This window comes from Micropterus dolomieu, linkage group LG09, assembly GCF_021292245.1.
Source record: "Micropterus dolomieu isolate WLL.071019.BEF.003 ecotype Adirondacks linkage group LG09, ASM2129224v1, whole genome shotgun sequence".
NCBI lineage: Eukaryota > Metazoa > Chordata > Actinopteri > Centrarchiformes > Centrarchidae > Micropterus > Micropterus dolomieu.
Window position 1 is genome coordinate 7,166,513 of NC_060158.1, and position 11,923 is coordinate 7,178,435.

The 11,923-nt window shown below is 35.3% G+C and overlaps 1 protein-coding gene across 1 annotated transcript in view; it reads left to right on the plus strand.

Annotated features, from left to right (window-relative positions):
• The window catches only part of LOC123976698 (hepatic lectin-like), a 13,190-nt gene extending 3,417 nt beyond the window's left edge, over window positions 1-9,773 (plus strand). Inside the window, exons 3-9 of the mRNA XM_046059047.1 lie at window positions 1,264-1,341; window positions 7,737-7,841; window positions 8,125-8,202; window positions 8,566-8,631; window positions 8,871-9,022; window positions 9,159-9,283; window positions 9,373-9,773. Of these exons, the coding sequence (XP_045915003.1) occupies window positions 1,264-1,341; window positions 7,737-7,841; window positions 8,125-8,202; window positions 8,566-8,631; window positions 8,871-9,022; window positions 9,159-9,283; window positions 9,373-9,571 (803 nt within the window). The 3' untranslated portion in view covers window positions 9,572-9,773. The remainder of the gene's footprint in view (window positions 1-1,263; window positions 1,342-7,736; window positions 7,842-8,124; window positions 8,203-8,565; window positions 8,632-8,870; window positions 9,023-9,158; window positions 9,284-9,372) is intronic.
• The last annotated feature ends 2,150 nt before the right edge of the window (window positions 9,774-11,923 follow it).

Here is an 11,923-nt window from a genome sequence, read left to right on the forward strand (position 1 = left end):
TTTTCTTTTTACCATTGCTTTTAATTAAATATTTAAGATTTTTCTTTTTACTGATAACTTACACTGCACTGTAACTTTTACTGTCCTGTTTTCTTTTTCTTTGTTTTTAGCTTTTTATTATTTTCCATTTAACTCTTTTAACTCTGATTGTAACACTGTAACTTTTATTATATTTTATGTTGCTTTTAAACTTTTACATATTTCCCTGTTGCTTTTATGTTTTATGTAAAGCACTTTGAATTAACTTGTTGTTAAATTGTGCTATACAAATAAACTTGCCTTGCCTTGCCTTACTAATAACCATTCCAAATGTTACTATCAACAAGCAGATTTACTAGTCATAAATGAATGAATTGTAACCCCCAAAATGTACTAGTAGGAATGAAAATGTTACCATTAGCCTGTCTTTTGGAATAGTTACTAATAACTAATGAATAGGTACTAGTATCTAAATAACAGATACTAATAAAATTCCAATAGTTACTAGTAGGTAATGAATATGTGACATGAACTGCAGAGCCCCAAACATTACAATGGCAAACATTTGCAATTAGTTACTAGTAACTAAAAATTAAGTACTACTACAAAATCAATTGTTAATAGTAAAATGGGAACTGTTACAGTATTACTGTTACATTGTTATGTTGACAACATGGCAAAAAATTTAGACTATCTTGTTTGTAAACAACGACACAAGGACTTGTCATTCTGACACACTGACATAAATATTTACTATTACAGTTTCTCTCACTCACTTAGGTACATTTCTCCAATCATCCCTAGCATTTGCAAAACAGTGAGTACATTTCTCGAAACATATCGAACAAAAAGCACAACACAGTGGATTACCTGCAAAAGCCTGTAACTTGCTCAAAATGCTTAGTCTATCTCTCAAAAGCAAATCTTTATGTCATTGAACATGTCAGTGCCATCAGAAACACATGTCCTTGTGTCATTGTTTACGTTGTCAATATAACAGTGTTCTCATGACATTTCACGAGAAATGTATATTTTGAATCAATAGTTGATTAGTTTGGAGAAATTGGCTGTGTTACAAGTGTGATGAGTTTGAAGTTTTGTACTAAGAGTTGTGAAATCTTACCACACACTTGCGATAATAGTACCAAAGTGATGAAAAAAAACTGCATTTGTCACGATCTGAGTGAAATATAAACGTTTAGTGTTACACCTTTTCAGTAGTCAGCACATGTTCACAGGAATTTCATCAGCGGTTTGGGATTTTTTTTTGTGTGTGTGTTGCAGGCACAAATCCCTCATCGGAGGAAACCACACACTCTGAAGTCAGGATCCTGAAGACTCAGCCATCCAAAGAGCTTCCTGGTGGGTAATGAACAGTATTATAGTTTCTCTCTGCCGCTTTGGTACATTTCTCAGATCATAAGTGAAATTCTCTAAACTACTTGTTCAACCCGTCACATTGTCTAGTCACTTGTGTACATCATAAAAGCAATTTCTCATTCTTTTGAACAAACTGCAAATGCTTTTGGCACAATCATGCAAACACACAACTGTCTGCTGTATCAATTGTTTATGTCTTGTTGATCACAATTTATCATATTGGTTCTTTATACTGGTTAAATAGTCTAACCCCCCAAAACAAGTTCATTGCATGAGCCAGTGAACTGATGAAGATATGTGCTGTGATGTGGAAGAGATTCTATGGCAAACTGTTTTAACATTTATTACTTAAAACTCACTATTTAGAAGCTACTAGTTTTTATAACTTACTTGTAACTATTTTATTAGTTACTAGTAACTTATTGCACATATTTGCCAATGACATCTATGGGGCTCAGCAGTTCAGATATCACTTATTTACTAGTTATTAGTAAGTAATTGAATAGTTATCAGTAACCATTTCCATTTTACGAGTCACTAATATGTTTATTTTTTAGTTAGTTTAGTTTTTCTAGAAATTGCTTTTATGATGTACACTGATATGTGCTGTGTCCAGGCTACAAGTTAAATAGCACTCATGACTCTTCCCAGGACAGGCCGGGGCCCAGTGTGCTGGTAGTCTTCTCCATCCCTGTCTTGATAGGTAACAGAAAAAGCATGGTGAATGTGTTAAGAAACAGGAAGCACTCAACATATCCTGCAAATTTAGTATTAATTCCTCGTCAGCCGCAGCCTGTCGAAAAAAGTGGGCCAGATAATATTTTTAACACACTAAAAGCTTTGTTAAACGTTAGGTCTTTGGCAGGAAAAACATTTTAATCAATGATTTTATAATAACTCACAATCTTAATTTCATGTTTTTAACTGAAACTTGGTTGGACCAAGATAACAGTGCAGCTGTCCTTATCGAGTCTACCCCTCCCAACTTCAGTTTCATGAGTGAAGCTAGAGTGCATAAGAGAGGAGGTGGAGTTGCCATTTTGTTTAATGACTCCCTCCAATGCAAAAAGATGTCTGATGGGAATGTTGCTTCTTTTGAATATGTGGCTCTTCAGCTGAATTCCTCTTCTTGAGCTATCTTTCTAAATATCTACAGGCCCCCTAAATACTGTGCAAACGTTTTTGATGACTTTGGTGAACTGCTGTCTATAATCTGTATTGACTTTGACTGTGTGGTTATTGTTGGTGATTTTAACATCCATGTTGACAACCCCCAGGACAGAGGGACTAAAGAACTGTTTTGTGTTCTTGATAATTATGGACTGATTCAACATGTGACGAGGCCCACGCACAATAATCTAGACAGTTCACTAATGAGCAATTATAGGCCCATATCAAATCTCCCATTTTTAAGTAAAATCATTGAAAAGGCTGTTTTTCAACAGCTTAGTGCTTTCTTGTCACTAAATAACTGTTTTGATGTCTTCCACTCAGGTTTTCGACCACACCACAGCACTGAGACAGCTCTTGTTAAGGTCTTCAATGACATCTATGTAAACACTGACAGTGGCAGAATTTCAGTCTTAGTATTATTGACTCTCAGTGCTGCATTCGACACGGTTGACCACAACATATTACTAGACAGACTTGAAAACTGGGTTGGACTTTCTGGCACAGTACTAAACTGGTTTGAATCCTACTTAAAGGACAGGGACTACTTTGTGTCTATAGGTAATCTCACATCTGAGCTGACAAAAATGACATGTGGAGTTCCCCAAGGCTCCATTCTGGGACCTCTTTTGTTTAACATTTACATGCTTCCACTGGCTCTGATTATGAAAAACAACAAAATATGTTACCATCATTATGCAGATGACACACAGACTTACATAACCATATCATCAGGGGACTATGATCCCATACAGGCGCTGAGTAACTGTATTGAGCAGGTCAACGATTGGATGTGCCAGAATTTTCTTCAATTAAACAAGGATAAAACTGCAGTTATTGTTTTTGGAGCCAGGGACTTCAATCTGTAATGTTAAGAACCACAAATCAAGCCAGAAATCTTGGTGTAGTCATGGACTCAGACCTGAATTTGAGAAGCCATATTAACACAATTACAAAGTCAGCCTACCATCACCTGAAGAATATATAAAGGATTAAAGGACTTAAAGGACTCAGCAGGACCTGGAAAAGCTTATCCATGCATTTATCTTCAGTTGACTTGACTACTGTAACAGCGTCCTTACAGGGCTCCCTAAGAAATCCATCAGACTGCTGCAGCTGATTCAGAACATTGCTGCTCGAGTCCTCACTAAGACCAAAAAGGTGGATCACATCACTCCAGTTCTGAGGTCTTTACATTGGCTTCCTGTATGTCAAAGAACTGATTTCAAAATCCTGCTGTTAGTTTATAAAGCACTAAATGGTTTAGGGCTAAAATACATTTCCGATCTTCTGCTTCGTTACGAACCATCCAGACCTCTCAGGACGTCTGGGGCAGGTCTGCTTTCTGTCCCCAGAGTCAAAACTAAACAAGGAGAAGCAGCGTTCAGTTATTATGCTCTGTATATTTGGAACAAACTCCCAGATAACTGCAGGTCTGCTGAAACAGTCAGTTCTTTTAAATTAAGACTGAAGACTTTTCTTTTTACCATTGCTTTTAATTAAATATTTAAGATTTTTCTTTTTACTGATAACTTACACTGCACTGTAACTTTTACTGTCCTGTTTTCTTTTTCTTTGTTTTTAGCTTCCATTTAACTCTTTTAACCCTGATTGTAACACTGTAACTTTTATTATATTTTATGTTGCTTTTAAACTTCTACATATTTCCCTGTTGCTTTTATGTTTTATGTAAAGCACTTTGAATTAATTAATTTGAATTAATTAAATTGTGCTATACAAATAAACTTGCCTTGCCTTGCCTTGCCTTACTAATAACCATTCCAAATGTTACTATCAACAAGCAGTGAATTGTACCCCCCAAAATGTACTAGTAGGAATGAAAATGTTACCATTAGCTTTTGGAATAGTTACTAATAACTAATGAATAGGTACTAGTATCAATAGTTACAAGTAGGTAATGAATATGTGACATGAACTGCAGAGCCCCAATCATTACAATGGCAAACATTTGCAATTAGTTACTAGTAACTAAAAATTAAGTACTACTACAAAATCAATTGTTAATAGTAAAATGGGAACTGTTACAGTATTATTGTTACACTGTTATGTTGACAACATGGCAAAAAATTTAGACTATCTTGTTTGTAAACAATGACACAAGGACTTGTCATTCTGACACACTGACATAAATATTTACTATTACAGTTTCTCTCATTCACTTTGGTACATTTCTCCAATCATCCCTAACATTTGCAAAACAGTGAGTACATTTCTCGAAACATATCGAACAAAAAGCACAACACAGTGGATTACCTGCAAAAGCCTGTAACTTGCTCAAAATGCTTAGTCTATCTCTCAAAAGCAAATCTTTATGTCATTGAACATGTCAGTGCCATGAGAAAGACATGTCCTTGTGTCATTGTTTACGTTGTCAATATAACAGTGTAATCTCTAAGTGTTATCTGATGTGAACTAAACTATGGCTAACCAATTTTGATGACAGTGATTGAAAATGCACAAGGCTGCACTTTTTCAATGTGGCATATCAATTTCAACAGTATGAAGTTATACATTGCAAGAGATTGGACAGGATTCACAGTTAGGTTTTACTGTTCAACCATTTTGCATGTAGTGACTTATACAATGAACTTGTGCCTAGATGTTTTGGGGGGTAAGACTATTTAACAGAGACTGTTGTAATTAATTGTGATCAGCATGGCATAAGCAATTGATAAAGGAAACAGCAGACAATTGTACATGGCCTTTATTGTACAATTGTACATCATTTGCTTCAATGTGTCAAAGCATTTGCAATATGATCAAAACAATGCACAAGTGACGAGACGATGTGGAGGTTAAACAAGTAGTTTTGAGAATTTCGTTTCTGGTCTGAGAAATGTACTAAAGTGAGAAAAAAACTGTAAGAGATAAACTAAGGATTTTGAACAAGTTAAAGGCTTTTGCAGGTAATCCACTGTGTGGTGCTGTTTGCCGATCTGTTTAGAGAAATCCTCTTACTGTTTTACAGTTGTTAAGCATGATTCAAGAAATGTACCAAAGTGACTGAGAAAAACTGAATATTAACAGGAAGGTGAACTGTGACCTCCAGTCAGTGGTCATCGTGAAGCAAACAGCCACCAGTCTGAGCATTTTTTTTCCAGAAGAAAAACATGTATTCTCCAGTCATACAGAGCTTTTCTCAGTCATCTTCAATGGTCTCACTATAAATATATAGTAATATTTAGTTCAAGGAAATAGGAGACTAAATATTTTGACTTTTTAAAACATATACTGTGATTTTAAGGTATATTCACTGCAATAAATTAACACATTTTACATGCATTAAAGGGAAAATTGGCATTTTGTGTGTTAAAAATACATCTGTATAAATCAATTGCAAACTGTACACATGTGAACAAACATTAATATAACAGCATCAGAATCTGATGGTTCTTTAAGTGAACTAAACTCAATGCAGAGCAAAGATTTCTGTGAAGACAACTTACTGCAGATATAATGTAGCTTGAAGGGCATCATGCATGTAAACTTTTTACATGTTGTGTCCTTCATTCTCATAATATATCCCACTTTTCCCAACTGAAAGAAAGAATGAAAGAGAAACCATGCACCACTCGATGGCTAAAAGGACATGTTGAAAAAGTCTGGTAATCTACTGTAAAATGGGGTGAGGAGAAGCCATGGTCCAGAAAAAGGAACTATACTTACTAAGTGTTAAGATCCTTGTTTCCTGTTCCTGTCATATAGTGGCTGCTCCTGGGGCATTTAGGGCACCTTGGCAGTGCACAGTACGTGAACAGCATCTCTCCAGCTACCACACTTTGTACTGGTGTGTGCTGGATATGAACTGACCACCCTCATGCAAAGTAAGAAACAGCTCAGAGCAGCAAGTGAGGGAACGCACAACATGCAGAAAATGTTCAGTGTGTGTGAATGTGTGAAATGTTTTGCTGTAATAGTGATTCCAAAAGTTCCTTAAACAACAAAACATTTGGGTTACTACAGCTCTAAAAGCCATATTGAATATTTCAGTCTTACAAGTTCAAATATCTCTTTTCCATTTAAAACTATCAACTTGTATCTCAGGAGACATCTTTAAAACTATCTATCATCTATCAACTATCAACAAACACCTGGAGAAGTACTTCAGTTAATCGCCCATGTCTTTGAGGAAAGTTGAACTTTTTAGATTAAAAACTTATTTATATATGTAGAATTTTATTGAATGATCGCTTGGCTTTTGGGAAAAAAACACCACAAAATCAAATCTTCATTGTGAAGGATCCAGATTTAATTTTGTTATATGTGATATAAGATATTTAGATAGTTTTGATTGCAGTGGTGGAATGTAATTAAGTACATTTACTCAACATTTTATTTTGATGTCACTTTTACCTCAACATTTCAGAGAGAAATATTGTACTTGTTACTTAATAAATTTTTGTCAGCATTAGATTCTAATTACTTTAAAAGTTTTTGCACATAAAATAATATCTTAGTAAAACATACTTTTACTTTTAATATATTTTCATGATTACTTGCATACTTTTACTTAAGAAACATTTTTAATTGCAAGGCCTTCACTTGTAACAGAGTATTTGTACAGTACTTTTACTCAAGTTAAAGATCTGAATATTTCTTCCACCACTGCACCTGTGTAATCTAATGCAGTGTAATGTTTCTGTTGCTGCTGAATTATACTGTACAGGCGTTCATGTCCACCTTCTACACTATTCTGTAGTCTTCCTCACATTGACTGTGTCATCTTTCTTTTTCTGTTTGCAGTTTTTTTCCTGCACATGATGAAGTTAACTAGTTAACTTGGGTTCAGGATTAGGGCTTCAACTACTCATCCAATCCCATGTCAAGCCTACTTACACCTGGTCAACCAATCCTGTTCTGTGTCTTAGTTTTCTCGACCCTCCCTCATCCACTTACCCTTTATCTCTTCATCTCCCCATTCCCATTCACATCCATTCACCCCCTCTTCCCTTCTTTTATCCCTTCTTCTTCTCAGTCCTGTGTATACCACCACCATCTCACTTCTTCTAGGTATATATCAACAATATATCCGTCCCAGACCGACCAGAACGGCCTTAACAGACGACTTTCTCCCTCACGTTAATCCCCTTCCTCACATCCATTCATCCATCCTCAACATTCATTACTTAACTAACCTGCTTAATTGAGTGCATATAAACACACTGTCTGTGTCCTCTGCTGTTCAGCAGGGTCTCAACAACAAGGAGGGTCAAAGGTCAAGTTAGAGAGAGTGGCCTTGGTAGTTCTCAGTGCTCTCCTGGCTGCTGCTGTCATCGCTCTTGGTGTTACCTGTGAGTTTTTAAAATAATTAATTCAGAGTGGCTCATAAAATCTAAAAGATGGCAGATTTTTTTTGCATTGACAGAAAAGGACAGCTTGAAATGTAGTGAATCTCAACAGAACTGTTGATGTAAAATCAGAACATTTTACTTTTTTTTTCCCTATTACCGTACACGTTTATTCTAAGTTAATCTCAGAATGTAAAATAAACAGATGTTTATCGAATATTTTTCATCAGACACTGAATAGTTTCCTAAACAAGTGTTTGACCTTGACTATACTTTATTTTATCAGCTTATAAAAACAGTCAAACCATGGAACGTCTCCAAAAGCTGACAGCTGAGCATGAAGCTTTGAAAAACAATCTCACAGGTAAGCTTGTCTGTTTTGACACTAAAAGGGTTTGTTGGTAAGATTCTACAAGGTCACTTTAAAATGTGGTATATTTTTGGGATGCTGGTTGGCTCACCGCTAGAGCGTGTGCTCCATCTATAAAGGCACGTTGTTGCAGCTGTGTGGGTTTGAGTGCGACCCATGGCACCAAATTTCCTCTCTTAACTGTCTTGTCATAAAAATAAAGGCAAAAAATTGGTACATTGTCAATTAAATTAAAAGATTGTTTTCAGTTTGGTTCTGACAGGTGACCCTAGTTATTAGTCTGTTAATGAAAAGAATGATTGTTAGGACTAATGAAAGTGAAATCCTTTTACCCTCTTTACATTACCCTCATTACAGAGAGGTGCTCTGAAGTAAAACCATGCAACACAGTGCAGCAAACGAGCCCACAGCCTCCTGCAATAAGTATGTGATGGAGTTTTCCTTTCTTACATGCTTCCACTGACGATTATTAAAGAGACAGTGATGGATTAACAGATACAATGACTTGGCAGCATACTGTACCTGTGAAGCAGAAAACTGTTGCCTCTCTCTGATTGTCTCAGCTGCTCTCAGATTCAAAGCTCCCGCTGCTTATTAATCACACAAATATAAACAGTGGTTCGTTGCACCTGACTGAAGTCTTTGCTGTGATCTCTTCAAAGATGAGTCATGTCCGATATGTGAGGAAGGCTGGGAGCAACATGGAGGAAAGTGCTATTATTTCTCCACCAATAGTTCATCCTGGAATAACAGCAGAGTTGAATGTCAACAACAAGGAGGAGACCTGGTTAAGATAGACAGCAGAGAGGAGCAGGTATAACACTGCTGCAGGTTCATGTAGCTCACTGGCTTCATTTATCACATCCTTATGTTTCTGCATTAGTTAACATGATCTCTCAGCTCAGAAAAGTGATGTTACATTTTGTCTTTTCATCAACTTTCCTGTCCAGACATTCCTGGAGCTGAAACTGAGAGACAAAATGAACGGACCTGAGGACAAGTTCTGGATCGGACTGACAGACTCAAAGGAAGAGGGCACATGGTTGTGGGCAGATGGCTCTCCACTGAACACAAGGTTTCACTGTCGTAAACAGATTTAGTCAATTTCCAATAGCGAAGTTTCCAGTTTTATTGAACCAGCTCTTTCTGTTCTCACTATCTCAGTTTGTCCTTTTGGAGAGGCAATGAGCCAGACAACTGGACAGTGGAAGATCCTGATGGAGAAGACTGTGCGAGGATGGGGGAGAAATCAGGAGCTCGTGACCTGAAGTGTTGGTTTGATAAATCCTGCAAAAAGCCTCACAGAAGTATTTGTGAGAAAACAGCAAAAAATGGAAACTGGCGTCTGAAATGTTCTGTTTAAGTTAAGTTTAAGTCTGACTAAGCCTGTTAAACAATCTCAGTGCAGGATACAGAATGTGGAGAAATGTTATTTTTATACAGCTAATGTGTAAAAAATGAAAATGTATGAATGTGCTCACCAATTAAGGAAAAGATCACATGTACCAGATGGTGGAGGAAAAATTCAGTTATTAGGCAGTAATACCACACTGTAAAAATACTGTCACAAGTAAAAGTCCTGTATCAAAAATATTACTTGGAACTTATAATTACTGAAAATATGTAAATTTAATCAGTAAAATGTAGTAAAAGTAGGAAAATGTCCCCTCTATCACTGTTGTAGGATTGTACAACTAATGATTATTTTCATTATGGAGTAATCTGCTGTTTATTTTCTCAATTGATTAATTGATTGTCTGGTTTGTAAAAAAAAATATGGTAACAGTGAGGAATGCCAATTAACCAGAGCCCAAAGTGACAAACTTCACAATGCCAATTAATTTTCAACAAATCAATTAATTAACTTTTCCACTAGTTTAGTTTCTAACAAAACATCATATTTTATAATCGCTTCTGAAGTTGTGTAAAAATCTTACTTTGTAAAGTGACTAACTAAAGCTGTCAGATAAATGCAGTGAAATAAAAAGGCTCAATAAAGTTCAAGTCAAGTACTAGTATTTGTAACATTGTACCACTGCAGACAACAGACAGTAAGAAGAAACAATAATTGTACAGATTTAACCATCTTTTTACTTATCTTCTTAATTTGTGCTACAACCACATGGGTTACTGTTAAAAATGTATTAAAGTATTTCAGCCATCTTTTGTCTTTTTGTCTTCTTCATTTGTTTGTAAGTTTAAACTGTAATGTACAGTAAATAAATACAGTTAATTTATAAATACAATATGAACTATGTGATTTATTAAATTTATTAAAACTACACAACTTCAGTTTATTAATATTATGCTAGTGTTTTAGACTTGTTGTGCTAAACTATGAGTGTTTGGAGTCAGCATACAGACAGGAAGTGCAGCAATAGATTTATTCTACATTAAGAGGTTTCACTTGTTCCTATGGATGCTGTGAATCTGTTGCAACTAATGAAATTACAAATGCTGAGTTTATCTAAAGGATGAAAACACACAAAATGATTTTACTCAAAAGCCACATACAGGTTTTGGAAAATGCCCTTTTAAACTATAATAATTTGTCCAGTCCAACTAAAGTGATGTTTTATTTTCTTGTATTTCAAAAGGTTTTCATCAACATGAATCAAAATAAATTATAGAATTAAATTAAAAACGAGTTATACTGACACAAACACCACCTGAGACCCTCTGTTGTCGAAGTGTAACACTCTGGTTGAGTGGGGCCACTTTTGTTCCTACATGTGAGTAAACAAATCAAAAATATTTGGATTATTTTTTGTTCAATTCAAACCTTTCATAATTTATAGTATTAAGTGGTAGAATTTACAGTGTTACTGAATAATATGAATCAGAAGTTGGATGAAATTAAACTATAAAAAGTAATTTAAAAACTGGAATATTGTTTGACTAAACTTAAAAGATCATAAAATCAGTTTAAACTTGACCATTTAATCTAATGGTCTTAATAATATATCTGGACATTTGGTTCTTTCTCTATTTGTTTTTGTTCTCTCACAGCTCCTGTTATTGTCTTTCATCCATAGATTTTCTTACTGCTACTCTACTTTCCTTAATATTTAATTTTAATTTCACTTGTTGTCTAAATTTGCAGATATTTATATATTTTTAAAAAAATTAATTGGCAAATCCTTATTGTTGCCGAGTGGTTTCTATGTTTAAAATATTTGCCCACACAACCCAAGATCTCCTGTTCCACTTCAGCGCTGTCAGATTGACTAGGACGGTGCTTTAAATACATTTTCCTAAAGTCTGCTTAGACCTTAAACAACTTTGTAGACAAAGACAATTTGTTATAAATCATCTACTATATGTTAAAATTGTAAGCTGATGAATCAACTTTCTTCTGTGTTTCACTAACATTAGTGAAGTTTGAGTCACATATAGTTTGTATGATGCTTTGGCAATATTGTTGTTATACAGTCATGCCAATAAATCTAATTTGGGCCAAACTAATACTTTCAATACTGAGGGGGAATCCAATCCCAACTTGGATCGATCCTTGTTTTTGCTGAAATCTGATTGGCTCAACGGCGCCGATCAAAGGAATTTTCTTTCCATCTGGGGCGAGTTCAATCTCAAAACTTTGCACTGGTTTGCAACATTTTGTCATTGTCAGGCCTAAACGCAGCCCAGGTTATTGTGACAAATGCAACATAGACGGTAAATATGTCAATAAGAAAGAAAGGAAAAGGAAATGTGTGGT